Here is a 26,157-nt window from a genome sequence, read left to right on the forward strand (position 1 = left end):
GGTCGAGACGAGTCCGGATGTTCCGTCCGTATAGCATCTCTGCTGGGGTTTTGCCAGTAGCAGCCACTGGTGTAGAGCGGTGATTCATCAGGAACCGGGCCAGTCGCTGCTCTACACTGCCTCCTTCTCCTTGATTGGCTCGTAGACCGTTCTTGACCGTTTGTACGGCTTTTTCGGCTGCACCATTGCTGCTTGGGTGAAACGGCGCTACTCGGATGTGCCTGATTCCGTTTTTCTTAGTGAACGTCGCAAACTCCTCCGACGTGAACTGTGTCCCGTTGTCTGTTACGATCTGTATGGGCAGACCGTGTCGGGCGAACAGCTTCCTCAGCTCCTCGACAGTTCGTTCTGCAGTCGTCGACTTCATTGCCGTCACTTCGATCCATTTGGAGAAACTGTCTGATACGATCAGCAGCATCGTTCCCTGAAATGGACCGGCGAAGTCAACATGTATGCGCTCCCAGGGGCCTGAGGTCTGCCCCCATGGGTGCAGAGTTGACTTTGGTGGCGCTGCTCTCTTCTCCGTACAGGCTGAACAGCTGCTGGCCAGATTCTCCAGCTCACGGTCCAAACCTGGCCACCACACATGTCGACGGGCCAGCTGCTTCATTTTGCTGCTCCCCATGTGTCCTGAGTGTACTTCTTGCAGCACTCTGTTCCTCAGTTTGGTCGGCACCACCAGTCTTCCTCCCCAGAGTACGCAGTCGCCCTCCGTGGACAACTCGTCCTGCCTCAGGTGGAACGGCTTCAGCGTAGGATCCACCGTTCCCGGCCATCCGGTGCGCACGTACTGGAGTACTCTCCCGAGTACTGGGTCCCGGCGAGTGTACACCTCCACTTCTCTTGTGTGCAGCGTGGGCCCCTCGTTCTCCGTGTTCAGTACCTGGGGGCACCATTCCTCTTCCTCCTCTTGTGTGACGATGCTCAAAGGCAGTCTCGACAGTGTGTCGGCGATTCCCATCGCATCTGTTCTGCGCAGCTCGACTTCATAAGAATGCGCGGCCAGCTGTAGCGCATATCGCTGCATCCGTGCCGCAGCCAGGCTCGGCAGCTCACGGTGTGGGTTGAGAATCATGGACAGCGCTCTGTTATCAGTGACCAAACAGAAGCGACGTCCATACAAGTACTGATGGAATTTCTTGATTCCAAAGGAAACAGCCAGGGCTTCCTTTTCCAGCACTGAGTACTTTTTCTCAGTTGTAGTCAGTGTTCTTGAGCTGTAGCACACCGGGCGCTCCAGTCCGTCAGACAGGACGTGGACCAGTACTGCGCCTACTCCGACTGAGCTGGCATCAGTGATCAGTTTGATGGGCATCTGGGGATCGTACCTCATCAAAACTTTGTCACTGGACAGCACTCGTTGGATCTCTTCCACCGCTCTCTTGCATTCACGGCTCCACTTCCACTTCACCTCCTTCTTCAACAGGTTGTGGAGAGGCGCCAGAGTTGTTGCCATGTTCGGGATCAGTCTCTGGTAGTAGTTCAGACTACCGAGCAGTGTTCGCAGTTCACTGACGTCCTTGGGCTCTGGCATCTTCAGGAGAGCCTCGATCTTCTCCGGCACTGGCTTCAGGTCGGTCCCTGAGATCCGCCATCCCAGATACGTCACCTCCTTGAGGTTGAACTGGCACTTACTCCTCTTCAGTCGCACTCCATGTTCGGTCAGTCTCGCCAGCACCTGGTCCAGCGACTTCAACATCTCCTCCTCTGTGCCTCCCATCACCAGTAGGTCATCCAAGTAGTTGACACATCCATCCAGCCCCTCCAAGATTCGGTCCATGGCTGACTGGAAGATGTCGCCACAGGAACTTATCCCGAACGGTAGCCTGTTCATGCGGAGAAGTCCCTTGTGTGTGGTGACAGTCGTCATGTTCTTCGACTCGTCGTCGAGCTTCATCTGCAGGTATGCATCCTTTAGATCTAGTTTGCAGAATCTCTTCCCTTTTATCCTCACGAACAGCTCTTCAGGTGTGGGCAGAGGGTGCTTCTGTACCATCAGCTGCGGGTTGACTGTGATCCTGTAGTCTGCAGCTAGTCGGACACTTCCATCCGCCTTCGGCACAGGGACTAGCGGCGTTCCCCAGCCTGTGTTGAGGTTCCTGTCCACTTTCTCTGCCACACCTTCTCTCAGCCACCTGTCCAGCTCTGCGTCCACCTTCTGAAACAGAGCATGTGGGACTTGTCTCGCTTTCCGGAACACCGGTCTTGCATCTGGCTTCAGTGTCAGATGAGCTTTGATGCTGACACAGCCCAGTCCCTCTTCAAACACTTCCTTGTGTTTCTCCAGAACCACTTCCAGCGGCTCTTGTTCCATCATGTTGACTCCAACACATCCTGGCACTGTCACCTTCAACGTCTGAATCCAGTCTCTTCCCATCAGGGCCCTCCTTCCAGTCATGTCAGCCACCACCAAGCACAGCTTCCTTCGCACTCCCTGCTCTGTGGAGACTTCCACATCTGCTTCACCGACCAGTGGAATCATGTGACCTGTGAAGGACTTCAGCTTCAGCTGTGATGGTCGGATGTCGAGACCAGCTACTATCATGTCCCGGCTCACAATTGACACTGGGGATCCTGTGTCAATCAGCATCTGCAGCTCACATCCATTGACCAGCACGGACACCTTGCTTCCCCTTTCCTGCAGGTCCTGCTTGTCACTGACTTCCCACAGGTTCAGGTGCATCTCTGTCTGTCCTGCTTCGACTGCATGAACTCTGCCGCCCTTTTGCTGTCTTGGCATCCTAGTCTTGCAGCATCGAGCAAAATGGCCGATACCACCACATTTTGCACACTTCTTCCCTCGTGCTGGGCACCGCGGACCACCAGCACTGTGTCCACGGAACTGACAGGCCGTGCAGGGCTTGTCCTCCTGTCCTCTGTTGTCCTTAATGTGAGTGGCTGGCCTGGTCCTCCGCATCATATGCACATGCTGCTCTTCCTGGTGGCTCATGTTCTTCAACATGTTCACAGTATGACCCTCTGGCTGTGATGACATTTCTTGTGTCACACGTCTGGTTTCCTCCCACACTCTTGCCATGGTCAGAACTTGCTGCAGAGAAAGGTTGTCACCCTTCTCCAGCGCTTGATGAAGCAGCTTCTCTTGTAGGCTGGGCTTACATCCAGCGATAGCTCGGTCACGCACTTCACTATCTAATCCTGAGCCACTGAAGCCACATTTGCGTCCTTGGATCTTGAGACGGCTGACATACTGCTCAAACTTCTCATCCACCTTCATAGTCATCTTGTGAAACGTCATTCTCTCAGCGATCACATTTTTCTCTGGAGCTAAATAGCTTTTAAATCGTTGTACAGCCTCCTTGAAACAATCAGTCTCACCTGGCATCACCACGGGCTGCAGTGACTCGAAAATGCTTTGATAATCTGGCCCCATCATGTGCAACAGGACAGCCTTCTTCCTTTCTGGGCCCGATATGTCTGCTGCTATGAGATATATTTCGAGACTTCCGACCCACTTTTGAAAGTCATCACCTGCTACATATTCCTTAACACCCGGCAATCCAATTCCAGCCATGTTCTGCTCACTGTTCTTCTGTAATTCACTTTTGGCGCCTTGCCAGACCGCTCTCCGTTCCTCTCTTGTAAACAACTTTCACTGACCTTGGCCGCCAAACCACACAAACAGCTGACTGGTCAGCTGATTTCCTCTGACCGCTCTGACCAGTCGACCCGAGATCAGCTGTTTCACCTCACGAACAGCTGACTCGTCAGCTGATTCCCGATCACCAGCCGACCCGCAATCAGCTGTTTCGCCACGTCCTCACCACCGCCCTGTCCACATGGCACACCGCAAAAACTCAATTATTTCCCGGCGCCGGTATTTCTTCTCTTGTGTGGCCTTTCCTGCATTCCACCAACAGGCACGTAAAATCCGTTTCTTCTTCTCGTCGCCACGTGCAGTGTCTTTGCCTGTTCGGGTCGGTAGTCTGTGCGCCCAGCAGAGCCGTCCGTTCAGCACACGGTGTATTACACAACTGCCAGCCCCCCGCTCGGAACTCGGGGTTGGCCGGCACACGCACAACCGTACGGCAACGCCACCGCTAGGTGTCGTGCCGTGCTGACACAGATGTCGCGCGAGTCGCCATCGCGCCACAACACTGTCAGAGGTACAGCAATGAATGGGGACTGCAGTGTAACGACACACGTATTTATGAATAAGCAGCACAACAGTTTTTCAAGGCAATTGAGTTTCCAACATACGAATCTTGAAATGAAATTCGCGTAGTGAGGGTTCATGGTCTGCAGCTCAAACACCGAACATTAAGGCCCACAACTGACGTCTGTAAGCCTCAAGGCCATTCAAGTGGACATTAAACTGTTCAAGTGCCGTACAGTATATCTAAAAAGTATGTCCCCTGGTTTGGCTCTCCCACAGGAGGCGAATCGGTAACTTGGCTGAATCCCAGTTGCGGCATCCGGCCGCCAGGGTCGCTGCCGCGCGAGCGGCCTTGACCGCTCGCATGTCATTGGCAGTTCGGTCCCTCCCCATCTATACCGAGGTGGGGAGGGGAGAAGAGGGGAAGAGAGGGGAGGGAGGGGCATCCGCTCGGCACTTGGCGATACCTGGCTGACCCCGCGCTCCCTCGCTGACCTTTGTCCTGCCCTCAGGCGAAGACCGACTCCCTGGCCTGTAGCGGCCCAGCGGAAAACCGAGCTCGCGGGGCGCGACTCCATTGGCCCAATCTTATAAATGGAATGCTGTCGTATTCACGGCATTAGATAATATCAATAGTGATACCAGCAGTGGATGTGGTAAAATACAGTCCAAAATAAACGAAAGCACTCGATTCGTGCATAATGCGCCCTCCCATTCAAATAAGCCCGCCCACTTCGATAGATGGTGTAGTTTCTTAGGGCGTAAAAGATGCAAAACACTACCTACCGATTTTTTTTTTTAGCTCGGCCACTGGGACCGACAATATACAATTGACTGAAATGCATGAAAACCATTTTGCATTTAGGTAATAGCCGTTTTCTGCACCCAAACTTTAGCCAGTGACGCCCTGTCCATTCTAAAGCGTTTATAAGATTGGTCCCAGCACCCGATTTTATATGAGGAAGTCGTTTAAAAAGCATCTTATTTCTAACGAATTTATCATTATGGCCACTTTTACAGGACGTCTATAGAGCTTTGACTTTTACATTTCTTCCTCGTTCAGGAGAAACGTTTTAACCCTCACCGGACATTCAGGTTTTCTGAATACCGAGGGACGTTGGGGGTTGGAAGTGAGGAAACAACCCCCTTCACCGATTCGCCCCTAATTGAGCTAGAGCCTCACGAAAGAAACGATCGTGTGCGTCGTTACAAAATGCAGCGATCGGTCTCCGATTTAAGGACCAGGGTCAGCCGATGACTTCGGAGGTCAGGTCAAGTGGCCCAAGGCACAGGTTCGGTTTTTGGTAAATAACTTCGCTAAAAATGATCGCAGATCCGCGATTTTAGCAGCATCGTGTTTGCTCAGGCGTGTCGAATGGTATACTTTTTCTTCGGGTGAGATCAACTTAACCCTCGCCCGTATACAGGGTGTCTCAAAAGTTCGCTTACACATTTCCCATGTCAATAAAGCATATAAGAACCGGCCAAAAATCTAAGGTTTTGGTGTCCGTGTGTACACTAGACAAATATGCATGCTTTGACAACTGATTCGGAAGGTTGGAAACCAAACCATTTGCTGTATCTCCAAAAATATTTGCCCATACCGATTTTCGTCACTCCGTCAGCTGCCGGAGGCTGATAAAAGGTTACCAGCTTTCAAGCTCTTGTAGGGGAATCCCCCGCAGTTTCTGCGTCGGATTTAGGTTTGGCGAGCTCCCCGGCAACATCCGCTTCTCCCTGAAAGCCGATAGCTTGCATCGACACCATCCGTGAGTATTTTGTAGGTCTTCTCTGGCGCTAACTCCTTCATGAATGACTGGCGCCGACCTCCCAAGCACCATTTTCCTTTTCAAAACAACCCCATTCCTGAACAAATGGGAAGTGCCAGGGGAAATTTTTCGCAGCATATCGTAGCAGAATGTGTCGGCCATCTGTTTCTTAGACACATTTTGCAAAATTTGCAAATCCCGAACGCTCGTCATTCCCAATGCCGAGACCTTCGCTGGGTTCCGGAGTGTTTTCCTCAGGAGAGGTTCTGCTTTGTAAACGGCCAAAACCTGTCCATCGTGCGGTTTTGTCCGGATTTTGTGTGTAAAAGAAAGCTATTTGCTCCAGATCTGCCTCTTGAAACTTCGTTAGATAAAACTTTACATTCATTGACACTTTTGGAGGGTCACTTGTCTTCGGCATTGACGATTTTCGCATTATTTTCCCTCAAAATTTAGCGTTATAGATATTATAAACAATTTTAAATGATATTTTGTCTTTATTTTATGATGACCTGCAATTTTTGAAACTGGGTAACCTCTGTCTGTTAGCTTCTAGTCAGTTTTCAATAGTTAGGACTGCATTTTCAGCTGCTTTCCGGAGCACGAGTCTGCTGCGGTACAAGGGTCGTTCAAAGCGCTGTTAGTCTCGCATGGTTTTGTCCTTCAAAAATTTTAGCCACCGTTTTTATTTGATGACCATCATGTTGTACTCATCCTCGCCGACACCTTGCCATGTGTCATTTCCGACCTAACCATTCCCATTACTCGTGAAGCAGAGAGTTTCTCAGCCGACCCGAGTATGCGACCTCCATTTTCATGCCTGATCCATGGTCAGAGGTGAACCCTTTTTGTGTGCTCATGAAGGGTCGAATGCGCTTGAAAACAATGAAGCTGCTTGAGGAAGGTTGTTACCAATGTCCATGCAAAATTTCGACTGTTAATTTCATGTTGATTCAGAATTATTGACAAAAAAGCATGGCTGGTACCTGTAAGCGAACTTTTGAGACACCCTGTAGAGGGGGGGGGGGGTCGAACGGACCCCCCTCCCTCGGTTTTTCGCGAATAACTCGCGTAAAAAGCGGCCGATCGCGACAAAACTTTCGTTACCCTCGCGTTAATCAATTTTACACCCACCCTGAAATTGTCATGACCCTGACCTTAATGACCTTTGACCTGCGACCTACTTTTCGAGACAATGTTTGGCCGGAATCGCGATTCGGCGTATGTCGGCTCGCATTAGCGGCGCGTTTGCAGTCTTTTCGTGGTTTTAAGCGTTCAAACATGGGATATGATGTTGCTTCCATGCATTAGGGTGGGTGTCAAGGTCACCGGAAAGTCAGGTCAGGTCATTGACCTTTGATGACCTCGGTTCACTTTTTCGAGTTTTACATGTTTCTAGGCCAGTTTTAGGAGCTGAATTCGAATTTAGCAGCCATATGATTTACGAAGTAGTTTTGGTGCCCTCGTAACATGTTGCGAAGCTGTCAGAGGCGGTTGCCACCTACTACGAATACCCTTACTGGTTGACCTGACCTGACCTGACCCGACCTGGCCTAAATGCATAAAGACATCATCTGTGATCAAAACTAACATGATATTCGTGATCAGCACCCCGAAAACCCCATAGCAGCCACGCTTTACGACTTTCTAACAGGCCCGATTTTCCCGACTTTTGGGTCATTGACCTGACCTGGAAAGTCAACCGATGACCTAGGACCTTAAAATTGGGTATCATCGACTTCCTCTCGTCACGGCCAACACGCTCGTTTTTTCCGCGAAGCTCTAGCTCGATCAGGGGCGAAACGGCAAGGGAGGGTCCAACGGACCCCCCCCCCCCCTTATACGTTTGCGGCTGGAAAAACACCAATATGGTCGAGAGTTAACCCGGCGGCCGCTGGTCCTCCGCGCCACCCGCCGGCCGCTGGGGGGAGGGGGCATATAGTTGCCCACCCTTTACTTCTGCGACGATATCGTCGCAACGCGAAGAGATAGAGAAGCGAAACTTTGCACACATCTTCCTGAATACCTAGCTGAGGTTGTGTCCAAATTTGGTGTTGATGCCATTTGAAATGGCGTCACAGTGACGTCATATGTGAAATTATAGATTTGCGACTCTCATATTCCTCACGATACATCAGATATATGGGACCGAATATAAAGGACCGATTATTGGTCAGAAGCTAGATGGAAGTGTAGTTAGATGTTTTAGGATGACAGCAGGTGCTGTCTAGTTCATTTACAGTTGAGTTTCATGCTCAGCGTCGTCAGAAACGGTCCATATCGGAAAACGGCAAAACTTTATGGCGTCACTGTGACGTCATCTTAGGTGCTACAACCACCAAACTTTTCTCAAACATTGCCTAGGTATTCATTTGAAGCTATGCCAAGTTTCACGTTCGTAGCTCATCAGGTTTCGGAGATATTTCACAAAACGTAAAGGGGGGGCAACTTTATACCCCCCCAGCGGCTCGTGGGTTAAGGTGTTAACCTCGGGTCAAGGTCAGGTCACAGCCCGTCAGGTCACGAACCTGGTCAAAGGAGGTCATGTTGCATATCAATCGATTCGGCAGGTCTTTTCATATCCATTAGTGGCTTTATCGACTCGGTAGCTTTAGTTGATCGGGAGTTATTGACGAAAAACTGATACCCTTGGTTACGTGATAAATGACGTCACGCAAGATCAACAAAGCAAAATTAAAGCATCAGACCTTGCAAGAGCGCATGAAATCGCGATTCCGTGTGCTTGAGAATTTGAGATAGTTGTATATCATTTCCGGACCAAACTAGCAATTTCCATATTCCCCTGACTTTTAATGGTGAGAGACTGACCTGATCTCAGGCGACCCTTCAGAAAATCCGAGATATACATTTATACAAGTTGTGAGACTCTCGATCATACTATAAGATCCTGTAAGTTTCATCTCCCTATGAAAGCTCTGCACTGAGGGTGTAGCGAAGTTGAACATTTTAGGAGTGTGCACACAGTCCTAAAATGTTGAGGACAGTTTAGGACAGTTTCACACAGTTCATTTTAGGACTGCTCATTGATGACGTCATAGATCAGTGACCTGACTTGACTTAAAAATGCGGTTGGCGTAAAAAAATCTGACTTATCAAATCCCGACTAAAAAATCGACTTATAATCCGGTTAATCAAATCCCGACCATGTCTTTACCTGGCCATTAATGTTCTAGCCTTACAGGTGATTGTTTGAACGCGGAAGATGCTGAATCTTGGTTAACCCCATACTTACCGCATGATAAAGAACGTCAGTGTTAGAAAGTTAATTAACAATTTTATTTAGGATAGTTTAATTCAAGTGGGTATAATCCGACTTGACAATTTACTAGGAGGGTTTTGTAGCGCTATTAGTTCGGCATTTAAATATATCATTGCTAATTTCGATCCGGATATCGTTATTCAATGCTGGCCTTTGCGTCCTCAGAAAGTTGTTTATAGTCACGAAGGCTTGCATTGACCCATACTTTCCATTTTTCAGCACTATTATTCGCGCTAGTTGACCAGGTGTTTTCTTCAGCTCTCCCCTGAATCCTTTGGCTTAGACCTGGCGTATCACCCGTGCATCGCAAGACGCACCTACCACACACAAGTTCATGATCCCCACGAACCCACATCAGCGTCCGTTCGCTTGGTGTGTGACCCCTTGACCTTTGGCCGCGACAACTGCCAGCTTGCTGGAGCACCCCTCCCTACACGCGCTGCCCCGCCCGCTCCCCTCCCTCCCCCCCCCCCCACGGGGTCGTGTCACGAAGGTTCGGGCTTACGCTACTACCGACCGCTGCGCAGCTGTCACCTAGCGCCTGGGAATGTGTGGTCTGGTGCGGATTCAGCCAACTACCGGCTCGCGACACCAGCGCCACGTAGTGGCGACGGTACATTCTTTTTAGACACACTGTACATAGGTGGAACCAAGCAGCACATTGATTCAACAGTTGTCTTATCAAAAGGTCAGTCTAAGTATAGTGCGCGGCACATGGGAACACATTTAACTCGTGATAAGAATGAGTGTCCTGCAAAACTAATGCACTCCGTCTCTCTGTGTCCGTGCTGCTGGATGGATTGGTCTGGGTCCATGTATCTCACGCAGTTGAACCATCAGCAATGGCCAGATATCCAGTACTGGTTGAATTCTGTCTGAATTCAACGACGCGCAACTCGTTCTGGCTGCCACATCCCAGGAGACGCCCTCCTATTCACATCTGTGATTTCCCGCCGGAGTCTGAAACTCAATGGCTTCGGCTGACTTTGCCATGTGGTGCTGCTCACAAACGCTGCTGGAGTAGATATTTGTGTTCCATCCACCCCCACAACAAACCAACTGCACAGACTTTATTACGTTCGGATCAATAAACCGACAGAACCTCTCTCTGCAGTGTGAACTATTCATTCCTCAAGCCTGTTTTTTTTTTTCTCGAGCACCACGATTCTCCCTTCTGCCCGTTTCGACTCACAATCAACAGATGCACTGGATTGGTGTGACCCGTCCCAAGCCCATCCTCGTCCCCAGTCCAATTCCTGTTCATCCTAGTACAACATCATCTCTGGCTTGCCCCCAACGCTTTACCATCTCTGATCGGTCTATGCAACCCATCCTAGTCCCACTCTCGTCCATGGTCCGTCCCTATAGCCCATCTCGCCCCATGTCCGTCCCATTCTCTCCCTAGTCCCACCCTCGTCCTCCTGCCTGCTGGCCAGTGACCCGGTCCAGCGCGGGGCCGTTTTACCGGCTGTTCTCACACCCAACCGCCGTCCGACACGGAGCACACGCGAGCCGAGCCGGTCCGCCGCCGCGCCGGTCCGCCGCCGGACTCCAGGCTATCACGAACAGCGCCGACCGCCCGCCCACGGCTCCGGCCGTAACTCAGCGCCACATGCAGCGAATTGTGCGGGGAGCTCGCGGCAGCTCGGGTCCCGGTCCCGGCGGGCACTGACCCGTGCGTGCGTGAGGGTGTGAGGGCCTGAAAATGTATTACTGAACTGAGTACTGGTATTTGAGGGTTGGAAACACCTCAATTATTTCCATGAAAAGTTGAAAAACCGTTTTCTATTTGATAAGTCAATTAGCTCGTATTAATAATCCTAGTAGATAATGTGATAGGATGTACTTTGAAAAGGATTTTGTGCTCTGTTACAGTGCATTTCGATAGAGCTGATAGCCAGCAACTGCTGAGTTTTGCCATGTGAGGAATGAGAATAGACTCTGTCATTCGAAATCAGTACCATTGCATTGGAGCCGGAGGAAGACCTTTACCCGACTCAGCTTCAAAGTTTTGAATAAAGCTTCCGACAACTTAACTTGGTATCAGATCAGACAGTCCGCCATTAGATCAAACGGTTGTGCATTTCATGATAAATTTTAGCAATGAAACATCGAGCGATGCATGCTTTGCTTTTAACTGATTCTATATTTGGATTTGACAGGCACGAATTCTTTATTTATTTCAAAGATAACCGGAGGAAAAGTTTCACCATGATGCATTAAGTGTGACGGGATGGCAGCTCGCGTTTTTGAACAGCGGAAAAGGCTTTTAGAGCGGAAACAGTGATATGGCCAACTACGCTCGCTTCGTAAATGCATTTGACTGATTATTTTCCTAGAGCTATGATCACATCACTAAGGAAATTTTGGTAGCAATGTACAAAACAGAACGTTTAAAAACGATAATTCCTTATAATTATAAGCCAATTGTTAACGCAAACTTGAGTGCCTTTTGAGCGTTATACGGTTATCAATTTTGTAATAATGTGGATCAAAGTGCTCCTTTTCTGCGTACTACTGATATTAGTAAATGTAGCCCTTATTAAAACAAAGCCAGATGGTGGCTCCAGCCGTCACTTCTTCATATGAAGCACTCAGTCATTTTCTGCCGGTCTTCACCTCCCCCTGTTCTCAATCCCAGCCGGGCCTTAAGTTGCCACCCACCGTCACCAGCCAGGCTTGACGGGTCGGTCGCGGGCCGGCCCAATTGCATTAGCCCGGCCTGGACCCGACTGGACCAGAGCCCGCAGTGCAGGTCACGCAGAATGGCGTGGGGCCGGGCCGCCCATTCGACGTCACAGCGGCGGCCGACGCACACCGACAGGGCTGCGCGCCGCACCCGGCACCGCTACTGCCTCTCGAGTCGTCAAACAAGGCATAACTTTCCGGTGCCCCGATTAGGGTCCTGGCTGCTTTATTACGCGCCAGGCTGCGGCCGGCGAGCGCTGCGGGGATGCCGTCGAGCCGAGTTGTAAAACACTGAGCCCGCGACGCGCGCCGGCATTAAAACTTTAATTTGTTCTAAGAATATTTATTTAAAAATGTGAGTGATACTAAACAGAAGACATGACTACTCAACACACACTCACAACGCACATATGTCGTAGCACATTTCTTCCACAATAAATTCTTAAATTCGTGCTCCATCCTCAAAGTTTTCTGTTCAGGGGAAACTTTGGAACTGCTGCTGTTCTTGACCCAATAAAATCGCCTTCCTTTTTATTGTTCTAACCTCTCTATCTCCTTCTCATCCTCTCTCTCTCTCTCTCTCTCTCTCTCTCTCTCTCTCTCTCTCTCTCTCTCTCTCTCTCTCTCTCTCTCTCTCTCTCTCTCTCTCTCTCTCTCTCTCTCTCTCTCTCTCTCTCTCCCTCCCTCTTTCTATCTCCCTCCCTCCCTCCCTCCCTCGCCCTCTCTACTCTCTCCCTCTCTCTACCATTGCAGTCGGCTCCGCTGCCGTCGCCGCCGGTGCGCCGGCCGATGCCGTATGGATTTTCGGTGCCGGTCGGGTTGACCGTGGCTCCGGCGACATGTCCTATGGCACTGGGACACGGCACATTCATCACGGAGGAGCGGGGTCAGTGCGGCCCGGCGTGTGCCGCCGACAGAACGATCACGGGTGCCGCGCGCGACCCGCACACCAGCGCAGACGCGCTAATTAAATAGGATGGTGTGCTTCGGATTTAGGCCAACGCATTTTAACGCATTGAGGGTGAGCGAGACTGTTTCGTTTGAAATGCACAGAAAACTTCCTTGGTGGATTGGTGGAAAGCCTGGCTTGGTTTTGACGAGTTGAGGTAGATTTTAACCAGTCCAGTGGGAAACGATTAAGTTGCCTTATGTGTTATTGTTAAATTGAATGATTCTGTTCCATTTTTCTAGGCAACAAATGAAGCCCTGAAGTGTGCACTCACCAGCATTCATTTCGGTCAAGGCTCTGCTGGTCCTTGGCTAATGACACGTCCCGAATGACACGTGAATGGCCGGTAAACATGCAAGTATCGACTCGGTAGGGTGTCATGTGAACCTTCATTGGCCACAGGCCAGCTATTGCGCGTAGATGATCGTTGAGCCAGGCACGGACTGCGCTAATTGAATATAAAACACCTTGTTTGTAGGTCACGGGCTTATGCGATCAGACAAAAGGCATTATAAAGGGAATGGATTCAAGATACACTGGTTCTATGCGTGTTGAAGGGTTATTTAGAATTTTGACGTGATCATCGTGCAGAGCTCAACGAGTAAGCAAGTGATGTTGGTAAAAGCAAAACAGAACAAAACAAACAACTAAAGGGTTTAATTGCGTGGTGAATTTTATGGTCTGCACTGTTTAAGCGCTACGTCGAAACCCTTCAATGGAAAGGTTAAAGGAGTATTTAAACTTTATAGCACCTCGAAGCCTAGATTTATGAAAGTTTTAGTGCTATCTGACATTACTAAGATCTGCTTGCACATTGCACAAGCTATGAAAAGATAAAACTGACAGCACAATCAAATATAACCATTTTGCCAAATAATTTATGGGACTATAATAATTGCCAGAGATTTCATTGCAACTGAACGTATGACTTATAGCATAACTGTGCACTATGCAGTTTGCATTGAAAATGCAATGCTATACATTTTTGAAATACATAGCACTGCAAATGAAATCCGTGATGTGACTGAAACCTTAATATCTTAAAAAGATTAGCTTATTTTTCAGCTTTGTCAGCATGAAGTTTAAATGTGACAAGCTAGAAATGCTCAATACTTACGTATGCCATGCGCCGTTTCAGAAATCACCGTGGCGAAAATAAATTGATATTTTACGCCCCGCCCCTTGTGACAAGTTGAAGTTTGTTTCCACAATGTTTTGATCAAATCCCAATCCAAGCAGTGTCAATGGAAAGCACGATCAATGGTTTCGCACTAATGCAGCCGTGCTGCCTCAGACCCGCATTGTTTTCCATCATTCTCCCTAGATGTCGCTAGCAGTCGACGCCTGCAGTTGTACGCTGTGCCGCAAAACACCGGAATGCCACCACAGCGCTGCTGGCGATGGGCGTGGTTAGAGAACTGAGAAAATCAATCGGTTGCAATCGCTTCGGCACCGAGTAATAGCGTTAGATTCCGAGGAGCTCCACGCCGTGTAATACGACGAGCGGAGTCTTATTATTACTGTGACGTCGTCGAACAGTTGTTAGCATAAAACTCGTTAGTCATTGGATTTGACTGTTTTTGATGTTAGAATTCCGAATTAGGCACTCATTCGATTGACAGTGCGTCCAAGCCATGTGTTGTGTACGTAACAATTTACAAGCCTAACCGTGATTGAAACCGAGCCTCATTAACGACACATACCTAGTACCTACGCAAAATGATTTACATCAACCTATGAGGCATGTCGGAGCACAAGAGGATATCTCTGCGCCCCTGTAAGCCTCGTAAGAACTCTTTGTATGCCCCACGGCGTAACTCTTTGCTGATGACGCGTGTGCTCCCTGCTGTTTCAGTCGCTCGCGCCCGTATCGTGGGCAACCGGGAACAGCACGTCAAGTCGGGCAGTGACGTCAATTTGACATGTCAGTTGAGTCACGACTCGAGCGCCATCTATTGGTACCACCGCGACAAGGTGGTGACCTCAAACTACTACCAGCCGGGCAGCCAGAGGATACGGATAGAGACGGCGCCCACCTACAGCAGGTCAGTGTGACGTCACAGCCAGAGACGGCGCCCACCTACAGCAGGTCAGTGTGACGTCATAACCAGAGACGGCACTAACATACAGCAGGTCAGTGTGACGTCATAAACATAACATAGAGACGGCGCCCACCTACAGCAGGTCAGTGTGACGTCGTAGCCAGAGACGGCACCCACCTACAGCAGGTCAGTGTGACGTCATAAACATAACATAGAGACGGCGCCCACCTACAGCAGGTCAGTGTGACGTCGTAGCCAGAGACGGCACCCACCTACAGCAGGTCAGTGTGACGTCATAAACATAACATAGAGACGGCGCCCACCTACAGCAGGTCAGTGTGACGTCGTAGCCAGAGATAGCACCCACATACAGCAGGTCATTACTCATTGTAACGCTACAACAACGTTTTACATCAAGCTGTTTAGTGTCAAGACATCAATCATAATTGATTGAGATGCACTTCTCGTTTTATTTAGTGCCACATTTGTCGTGCATCTGCCTCGATCACGATTACAAAGAGAACAATCCATCCCGTCAATCAGAAGTAATTGTGCCCATTTAGGTACTCGTGATTTACGGAGATGTGTTTTAGAGCTTTCTCAACTTATTTTTAGATACCTACCTCATGCCAATGGTTGATTACAGACATCGCTGACAAGTGCATACATTTTATTGCTGCCATGGAACAGAGGCCGTTGTGCAATATATTTAGTTTTGATTTTTTCTCCATTTATATCTCTTTTGCCTCAGTCTGGCATGCAATATTGTCTTTACACTGTGCCTTATAACTTCCGCAGATGGTAGCTGAGCTACGGTGGCTTTTTAGTGCTTAGCCTACCGTGGAATAAAATGGGAAACACTGCTACCAAACTGAGCTTACGACATGAAGTTAACGATTCTGACTCTTGTCTAGCAACTCAAAACTTGCTGCTTATAGCTTCTTGGCATAGAATGTGGCTCCAGTGACGAGCAATGACGACGAAAGGTCATGCAAAGGCACTCAGCTTCCTCATTCCTCGTTTCATCGCCATATTAGGGGTATGCGGTCTCATTCTTGAGTAGCTATAAACAGTTTAACGACAATCTCACAGCTCCGGTGCATCGTAAACCGGGCCGGGGAGTCTTGAAATATTTCTTCTTGTGGCGCTTGGACGGCAACAAAGAAAAAAGATTGCAGGTGTGTTTATGCAGTGACCTGCGGTTCTCTGTGCCTAGAAAATATTAGACCGAAAACTTCTGTCATTCATTTCATATGGAATAGACTTCAGAACATTCAAGTGATTGCACCATACAAATAACCTAATCCTGACCTTTTTGCATCATTTTGTATTGCAATTAGGACACTTCTTTTGTCAGCGTGCCGTGCTGGAACATAGAACCATAACCCCTCCCCCATTGATCTCAAACTCTACTCTACTCACCACTTCCATGGATGCACCACAGAACCACCCCATGAACTCACCATTGCATTGTCCAATCATTGTCCCATAGGATCGCAAATCCATCACAGTCGCACTGACCTTCCACATCCCATAGATCCCCTTCCCATCAAACCCACCACACTCCCCTCTCCCATCAAACCCACCACACTCCCCACCTCCCCATCAAACCCACCACACTCCCTCTCCCATCCACAGACCCAGTACTGCGCAGCTGGCCGTGCTTCTGTTTGATGAACCCGGCCCGTGCTGGCGGCACCAGTAGTCCCCGAGGTGTATTAGGCTGCGATCAGTGCAGCTCCGCAGGCGGCCACCGATGCCGCCGCGACACAACTCCGTCGGAAGCCGGCGGCGGCCGGTCGACATCAGGGTGTTTTGCCGCCGCCAGCTGCTGTCGATCCTCATTGAAACTCGACGCTGTCACTTCTCACAAGCCAGCCAGGCCTCAGAGACGATAACTTTTTGTTGCCGCGGGAGGTGGCCGTCACAAAACGCAGCTCAGATGCCGATTGGAGAAGGCTCATTGGCAGGCGACGTGGCGGACGCCTGGGCTGTTATACTGGCCCGCCGGGCACGGAAGACCCGTGGTGTTGTGGTGGCGGTAGCATGCTCGTCGGGTGCTCTGAGGTGCTGGGACGGCAGGGGGGGGGGGGGGGCGGCGCGGTGGAGGCGGCAATCAGGCCGAGTTGTCGCTGAGGGACACCAAAGTCGGACCAATTAGGGTTCTAGAGCTCGTTACCTCCCCAAACTAACCGAGAGCCGTCTGACTGGGATCGGCCGGCAGCCGGATGCCGGACGGGCGGATCGACGCGGGCTGCAGACAGTGGCGAGCGCTAGCACCATCCGCGGCTAGATGAACGGACGGAGAAGCCTATTTTCACCGAGACGGCGCCGTAAAGAAAGCCGACGGCGACCGAAAACCACAGCCTCCGCCGCGACTGGTGGCGACGCGACAGCTGCGGCGCGGCGTCTCCGACCGTCGCAGAGTGCCGAATATCACCCCAGCTGTGGTGAGCGGTCCATCGGGACGGTCTGCTTCTCTCCTGGGAGACGGCGGAGACGGCTGATCTCGCCGCCACAGCCGCCCAGAGAGCCGTAACAGACCCGGTCCGGCCGGCTCACCAGACGCCAGCCGAGACCCATGCCCACCAGCTTCGATGGCATATTTCATGCCGGGTGAAACTTGGAGCCAGCCGCCGGCGCGGGAGCTGACGCCAATGCAGACACATGGGGGCAATGCTGGAGTCGACCGGAGCGGAACTGCACCCCATAGGTCACGGGTCACGGGGCGCCGGCTGCTGACGGATGGACCGCCCCCCCCCCTCATTGTCCCGCCGTGTCTCGACCTGGGAGCGCTGCTGCGCCTCCGAAATGTCTGCGTGGGCTGTTTAGTACCTACCGTTTTCTGGTCTCGCAGCAATAAGCTGATTTATATCAGCTACTATATTCTGCTATGCGGGGCTATTCGCTGCTATTTCAGTGATGTATGACAATATTTTGAAGGTCGTAATGCTCGCGGAACCACAACCCAACCGCCACCGACTAAAGTCGCTATATGTACAGCCACCGCTGCTTCGGTCGCGCGGCGACGCAACTTCGCAACTGTTAGAAACTACTTTTTTCACTGTGTCACTCTCACTGTCACTGTTTTTGCCACATGACTGTGGAATGTGACGACAAAGCTTTGCATAACTACTTTTATTGCTAGCTAATCTGAAGTCAAAATCGTTCTTATTTATCACGTACCGACAATTACGTATATATGCTATAAATTTCCTGCTTACGCCATTGCCTGTTAGTCTTACCTGGGCCGATTTGCAAAACGATCGGCCACTAAAGATTTATATTTCATTCTCCTGTCAACTCGGCACAGATTGCAAAACACTGCATTTGTATTTAGTGCCTGTTTGTTTAGAACGACATATAAGTGTCCGCCTTTACCCCTTTTTTATAAGATCGACTTCTCCCCCCCAACCATAGGCTGGGGAGGGGGACCTCGACTGAGCTTGGGGTCGTGGGGGAGGGGCAGATGCCGGAGTCGGCCCTCTGATTTACAGCCGGCCTAACGCCTCCCTGATGACGCTTGATCAGGCACCGGATGTGGGCGACGCCTGGCGAAAGCACCAAATAATTCCGCCCGCCCACCCGTTGTCAAATCAAAAACGCTCTAATGCGTTCAAGGAAATTGACATTTTGACGTACCAGCGCTAGCCATTGGCTACACATGACCTTAGCTGTCGACTGGAAGGAATGCAATTCAAGTCAGCCATCGGGTTAGCCTCAACTACTCGAATGCAACGTATTGGCGTTGCTGAATATATGCATCGAAACGTGACAGTTCGATGCATTTAGGGAAATGAACTTGCACGTTGTTAATCATATCGCCGTGCTGAAAATATCAAATGAAATCCGTCTTACCAATTGCAACCAATAATCACTAAATCATCCACTCCCACAGCACCATTTCTCAGCCATAGACAACTCGGGACGTTATTTTTCAAAGAATTGCTCGGAACAGACGTCAGACGACTAATCTTTAAACAAACCACCCGACTTTATTTTGTTTACGCTTCGACATAATGGCTGTTTGCTCTATAAACTCGCTCCAGTCCATCTTCCGCCAGCCTGTTGTGGTCCCATTAAAAGTGAACAAACTTCCCCCGAGGATAAAAACTCGGGTGATCTCGCTCGCTCGGCGGCGCAGCAGAGAACTCCAGCCGCGTTACCAGGCTCGTGACGCCTCCGCGGCTGTTCAGAGCGCCACCGTCCACCTGCCGATGCGTTGATTACAGGCGATAGGAGCCAATCGCAGACGATCGGTAGCCACCCCGCCCCTCCCCCGCCCCCCGCGTGGGTGATTATCGCCAGGTGCGTGCGTCCAGCGCCGATGGCGACGGACCGCCGGCGGCACGGGGGGTGCACAGTGGGCGCCGGGCGGCGACAGGAAAACCGCATTACGGCCGCGCGCGGGGCGCTGGCTCCAGTCCCCGGAGAGGGGCGACGGTGACAGCGGGAGACTGATCGGCGCCGCTGACTAACGTCGAACCCGACAGAGTCGATAGCCAGCGCCGGCAGGCTGATGTCGGTACAGACAGTCGATGGTGACAGGCTGTTGTAAGAACAGGCAGACTGCTCACCGGGCTAAAGTAAATAGCAGACACCGGCGTGTGTCTAACATTAGCGTTCTACTACAGTCAACGCGGCAATTCTAAAAAAAAACTCCTGACAAACGCACAATGGACTGATAAAGCCCGGCGTTTGATCTTTGATGTATCAGTTTCAAACGGTGCATTTCAACGCTGGTGAAACTGCATTATGCATTGGCTAAATTGCGCCCTGTCATAGAATGTGAAATGCGTGGAGTGTGATAACGTGTTATCATCATTGCGAATAATTAGAAGGTGTCATGGCACGATGCGTCTTAAAGCTGTTTTATCAGGAGGGCGTTGATAATAAATATATGTACATGTTGACATTTGACCTGTAGGGTCATATGTCCTTTCAATAGCTGAGGAGCAGCCTGACAGCTTTGTAAGACGACATTGTATCACCTAGGCCGCCTTATACCTACATACCTTCTGCCACGCTCGATGCTGATGGCCAATGGCCATGTTCGTTCCCTGTCCAAACGTTCCCATAGGACCGGCACTGACTGCCCGACAACACGACGAGGGAGAGACGAGACGGCAAGGAAGCGAGGGACGAGACAGGGATTCCACGCGTAGCGCCAGACCACCGATCACGCCTAGTTTATATGCAGATGCGTTCACTCAGTATGCAGATGGCAGCGACAAAAGTCTTATCCTTCCTGTCGCTGTCCCCCAAAGAACTCGGCTGATCGGTGAATCATCGGCAAACTCGACAGGGTGCTGACGGTGGAGGGTAGATTGGTGCTTTGTCTGTATGGCTTTTTAGTCTACATGGCTTTTAGTATGGCTTTGTAGTCATCGGTCAACAATCTGAAGCAACAGGTATACAAATTGTGCCACGGACAAAAATTAGACTTGGACTAGCGATTATCAGTACCGTTAGAATTGGTTGTAAAAATCTGGTGTAGGTGAATAGTCACTCTCGCGATATGCACCGTGCGCAGACAATAAAATGAAATATCTAGAAATAACATCATCTGCTATATGATGCTTCCTTTTGGTTTCTTACAAACAAAGTAATACCCGACAATATTCTTTCCATTTCAGAGCTCAACTGATTCCTCTTATCCAATGATCTATTGATTTAGCTATAGAGCGAGATGGCCCACTTTTTCGGAGTTCGGATCCTTTTTATATCTAACTTCATGTTCAAGTTCATATTCCCCCAAAATGTGTGTTCCTCTTGTCTCTTGCATTAGGCGTCTACATTTGTCACCATTTTAACTGATGTTTTCTGGCCGTGTTCCAGGCTGCACATCACCGGTGTGGTGGACAGTGACTCCGGAGTCTACACATGCTCCCCGGTCGGCATCGACCCCGTGTCTGCCGTGCTGCACGTCATCAACGGTACGTCATCGGCGTCAACACCGTCATCAGCGACAACAACACAACACAGCACGGCGACAATGCACCGGAATCGAAATGCACTGTCACGGAGTGCACGAACTACGCTGACATTTCCAGTTATGGGTGGATTTGGATGCTTTGCTTTTATTGTTATTTGATCTGAAACCAACCACACTGCTGTGACTGACCTTAGTGGCCTGCTCGATGCCCCTTTGTTCTGGTAACACAAAACTATTTCTGTTTTTCTCAGAACCCTCCTAAATCTGGACCAAACACTGTTCTTAATCCACGTTATTTGCGAGCGTGCTATCCCGCCGGCGCTGAGGTATTTTCGCTCACCTACTTACCGGGGCCGCATAGATCAGTAGTTTATGTGAGCCTCATCGGGCGCGGGCATGCCTTTAGCGGCGAGGGCGCGTTCGGTCGCTTTACGGGCCTTTCTGTATAGGGTTGGGGAGGCGATGACTCCTCCCGAGAGACCGAGCGTGTGCTACCGGCAGTGGCGCAGGAAAAGTTGGCCGATAACCCTTCGTCCTTTGACCTGTCGACCCTCCCTGCTTGCAAGAAACATTGTGAGACCCCAGACTTCCTGGTCGGCCGCCAAATTTATCGCCCAGACTGTTCGAATATTGATCATCCATGCAATCGATCGCATGCACGGCTCGCAGTCCACTTCACATATTTATCAGATTGAAGAATGGACGATGAAAATCGATGTGAATGTCTGGGGAGTGCGTTTCTGCTGTGCGTTACGATTTTCGAAGTGCTGTTTGGTACGGCAGCAATCACAAGCAATAAGGTCGACGGACGTCAGCAGTTTCAACTGAGCCGACAGTTCTCGTCGGATCATCATGAGCCCGAAGCAATCGTTTAATGTCCATAGCGTGCCGTTTCGATTTACGAGGCGTTCTAAAACGCACTTAAATCTCACAACCGGTGCAATACTTCCGAGAACGAACTCACACACCCACAAAAGTCGCCATCCGATGGCAAGATATGGGAGCGAACGCTTACTCGGCAACTGGGTCGGTCGTTCCCTTTTGTAACTGCGTGGGCGACTCGTAACGACACCGTCGTAGCGGCGCCGGCGACCCTAGTGTGCCCAAAAAGAATTGTCGAACGCGCCACTGAACGACAGTGTTTGTCTCTCGGCGGAGACCGGCGCGGAGCTCCATTAACGCAGGACGGACCAATCGCGCCGCCGGCCGGCCGCCGCCAAAGCCTGTCGGCTTAGCGAGGTCCGGCTCGGCCCCAGCGGCTCACGGCTCATCTGTGGTCTGGCCGCGGCCCGCCAGGTTAGCTGCCCGGCTCGGTCGGACGCGAATGAACGCGGCCGGCTCGGCACTAACGCGGCTCGGCGGTTAGTTGGACGTAATTTGACCCGTCTGGCAGACATCCTGACATTCAGGATGTGAAATACGAACACCTCGAGGGTAATGATGCGGACATGGCAGACGATATCGACGACAGATATAGCATTCGTTCACTTAGCGTGTTGGGCAGGTCACTAAAATGAGCATGTACAGGGTGATTCATAGCCGTGTGACCGAAAATAAATGAAAACTACAGGAAATGCATTCGTGTTACATGCCATTGCCAAGTACCATATTAAACAGCCAAATCTGAAGTTTTGATCCATGTATAGCATCAGTCACAAATACTTTTCCTTCGACTCCCACACTTCTTTTAGACAAGATGTTCAAAATGGCCACCTCGGCGACGGATGCACTCCAGCGCCAGAGCCTAGAGTTGGCGATGGCGCGGACGCACAACATTTCTAAGGAAATAGAACCAAAGCAGCTTCCAATGGCATCCTTCAGCCCCAGAATATCCTGGGGACTCTCCTCATAGACCTCGGACTTTGCATAGCCCCAGAGGAAGAATTCCACGACGTTGAGCTCCGGCGAGTGTGACGCCCACCTGACCTCAGCGCTCTTTGAAATCAAGTTTCCGAGGAATCAGTCGTGAAGAAGAACATTACTAAGACAGTGTCTCAAAGCGATAGCTTAAGATTAGAATCGCAACTTACAATGGAAGAGTTAACTAACGCGTTACGTTCTATGAAAAGAGGGAAAACACCGGGATCAAATGGCTTTCCCGTTGAATTTTTTAGAACTTTCTGGGCAGAACTAGGGCCATTTTTACACAGAGCTTTTATCGCATCACTCACACAAGGCCAAAAATTAAATTCTCACAGAGAAGGGATAATAAAAATGATTCCCAAACAAGGTAAATCACCACATTCATTGAAAGGGTGGAGGCCGATAACATTGTTAAATGTCGACTATAAAATAGTTTCATCCGCCGTAGCTATTCGTTTCAAGAGTATAATAGATAAAATAATTAGCTCCTCCCAAACTGCTTATATATCTGGAAGATATATTGGAGAAAATACTCGCTTACTTTTTGATACAATAGAGTCAGTAAAAGAAAAGAATATGGACGCAATGATTCTAGCTGCAGACTTCGAAGCGGCTTTCGAGTCAGTATCGTGGACATATTTAAGATCAGTCCTCCGATGTCTAAAACTCGGCCCCTATTTCTTAAAAATGATTAACTGTCTGTATCTTAATCCTGAAAACTATTCCCGAATTATGATCAACGGACACTTAAGCCCGGTTCTGACTGCCGTTTTTCGATCGTTTGGTGGATCGTATGGTGATCGTATCGTGATCGTATGGTGATGGGATGGGGATCGGCACGCCCGTTTCCCGATCGCCGCGATGGTAATCGTATGTGTGCAGTGAGAACCGGGAAAAAACGTGACTGTGCGCGTCGTTCGGTAGCGGCAGATCGTACGTCGTAGTGCGTTCCGTCGAAAGATGGATTGAGTTTATCTTTTGTCTTGATCGTATCGTACAGTTGACATCGTGTGGGGAACTCGCTGTGCTGCAGCTTTTCTTGCTGCTGTCTTGTGGAAGGTTTGCGCTAAAATATTTGATATAACTTATCTTATTAGTAAATCACGGTGACTATAAATAAATAAGCTTGATTGACATACTTATAATCAAAGTAGGTACTTCCACTTAGAAGATACCATACGAAAAATCATTGATTCGTTCAGGTGCGTCAATTACATCAAAGTATTAATTTTATTGCACGAAAAAGCCTTACCCAATAATGTTAATTTGATACTTAAATTCAGAAATGTTTTAACTACATTTAACCTCTTTTTAAGTCTGAAAAGTATTAATTTCCCTCTTTATAGATCTCGTCCCGTTCATGGCGGCCAATCAACACGCTTCCCTCAGATGACGTCATCTGTGCGCCTGCGCTCTGCCGAGCTGGCAAGCCTCGTGGTGACCGGCGATTTACCGGCGACACTGGAGATGGTACATAGATATCTTACCAATGAATTTCTGTCAATTTCAACGAACCGATTTTCAAGAAAACCGATGCACAGCATTCACAATACTCACTTTTAGGTTGTAGGTTACTTTCCAGGACAATTTGACATGATTTTCTATTTTTCCACGCATTTTCAAAATTGCGTACCTTCCACGGCCGAGAATGGTTTCCGCCGCCATGCTGCTCCAATCAAGCCGAAATGTTGATTAACTTCACGGAATAGTCAGAGCCGACTACTCAAACTAAATTATTGAATTAGAGAGATGTTTTAAACTACATTTAACGTCTCTTCAAGCGTAAAAAGTATTTATTTCGTTCTTATCTATCACCGCCGGCAGTAATGGCGGACGCAGACTCCCACACGATACCCACGATTCGCACGATACGGTCTACCAGTTACCAGATCGTATCGGGCCTAGAGATTTTTATCTTTTTCCGCCAGCCACGCTCACCATACGATCACCATACGCTTACCATCCGCTCCGATCGATTTCGGCAGTCAGAACCGGGCTTTAGGCTCAGCGATAACGTTACAGCGTGGAATCAGACAAGGCGACCCGTCTTCAGGATATTTGTTTAATATTGCAGTCGAAGTTTTAGCAGGGTTAATAAATAAATCTAAATCAATTAAAGGAGTTAATGTATCCCCAAATAAACAAATCCGAATTTCACAATATGCCGATGATACGATCTTGTTACTTGACGGAACAAGCACCTCGATATCAGGCGCCTTAGAGATATTGATGAAATTCGCTAAACTATCAGGACTAAAAGTAAATCTAGACAAAACGTCATGTCTACCAATAGGAACATTAACAACAGACCAACTATCTTCCAGGTGCCATATAAAGGTAGTGAAGGAACTCAAAATTCTTGGGATTTATTTTAGCAACAATACTGACAATATTACGCAGCGAAACTTGGAGGAAAAAGTTCATAATATTAACAGAGATATCGAACAATGGAAAAGAAGAAATCTCACCCCAATAGGGAAAATATGCATAATTAAAGCCTTACTAATATCCAAGCTAGTACACATATTTATGGCACTGCCAAATCCCCCTGCCCAACAGATAAAAGAGATTGAAACCCTTCTTTACAACTTCATATGGTGTAACAAGGGGGATAAAATAAAACGCACCAAACTCATCCAAAGGTATGAACGCGATGGACTGAAGATGGTAGATGTTAAGGCATTCATCGATAGCATGAAACTAGCATGGCTGAAGCGGTTAATGATATCTAAAGCTGAATGGACACATGTGGCGTACACACAGATACCCGATGCGACAAGATTGCTCACTTACGGGAAAGAAAAACTGTCTGTGGAAAAATCCAAGATAACTAACACTTTCTACAAAGATATCATAAACGCCCTTATGAGACTGGCTACAGTTTATAAACCAACCGCAGAAGAAATTTTATCGGAAACAATCTGGTTCTCGGATCATACTAAATTTTCCAAAACCATCATCACTGCATGGGAAAGGAAAGGACTTCGTTTTATTTGCGATTTGTTTGACAAAACAACCGAAAAATTGTATTCTAGAGAAGAAATAGAAAATAGTTATCAAATTAAAATGTCCTTTCTCTGCTACGAGGGTTTAGTACGTAGCCTCCCAAATTGTTTGCGGTCCGGTGAAAAAATAACAATTGATAATCCAAACATACCTTTTAAAATAAAATTGGTGATGAATGAACAAAAATTTTCGAAGTATGCATACAACATATTTGTTCAATCCCTTACCCAAAAACACATATCAGCCGACCGGAGGATTAAAGAAAAGTGGGTACGAGATACCGGTAGTCACATCATAGGAACGACAAAAAATGTATTACTTGCCACCATGTCCACTTATTTTATGTATTTTCATTATAGAATAGTTACACGCTTATTTCCAACAAACAAATCGCTACATCTAATGAAAATAGAGCCGTCGAGCGAATGTTCCTTCTGTCGAGAACCGATCGAAACACTAGTTCACCTCTTATGGTTCTGCCCAAAAGTTAAAATATTTATCAAAGAAGTTT

At 49.0% G+C, this 26,157-nt stretch overlaps 1 protein-coding gene across 1 annotated transcript in view; it reads left to right on the top strand.

Moving 5' to 3' along the window:
• The window catches only part of LOC122392948 (obscurin-like), an 87,820-nt gene that overhangs the window by 55,485 nt on the left and 6,178 nt on the right, over nt 1–26,157 (top strand). The window contains exons 4-5 of the mRNA XM_043388330.1: nt 14,656–14,845; nt 20,681–20,778. Coding sequence (XP_043244265.1) covers nt 14,656–14,845; nt 20,681–20,778 — 288 coding nt within the window. The remainder of the gene's footprint in view (nt 1–14,655; nt 14,846–20,680; nt 20,779–26,157) is intronic.

Source organism: Amphibalanus amphitrite, unplaced genomic scaffold (assembly GCF_019059575.1).
Source record: "Amphibalanus amphitrite isolate SeventyFive unplaced genomic scaffold, NRLGWU_Aamphi_draft 000508F_arrow, whole genome shotgun sequence".
Taxonomy (NCBI): Eukaryota; Metazoa; Arthropoda; class Thecostraca; order Balanomorpha; family Balanidae; genus Amphibalanus; species Amphibalanus amphitrite.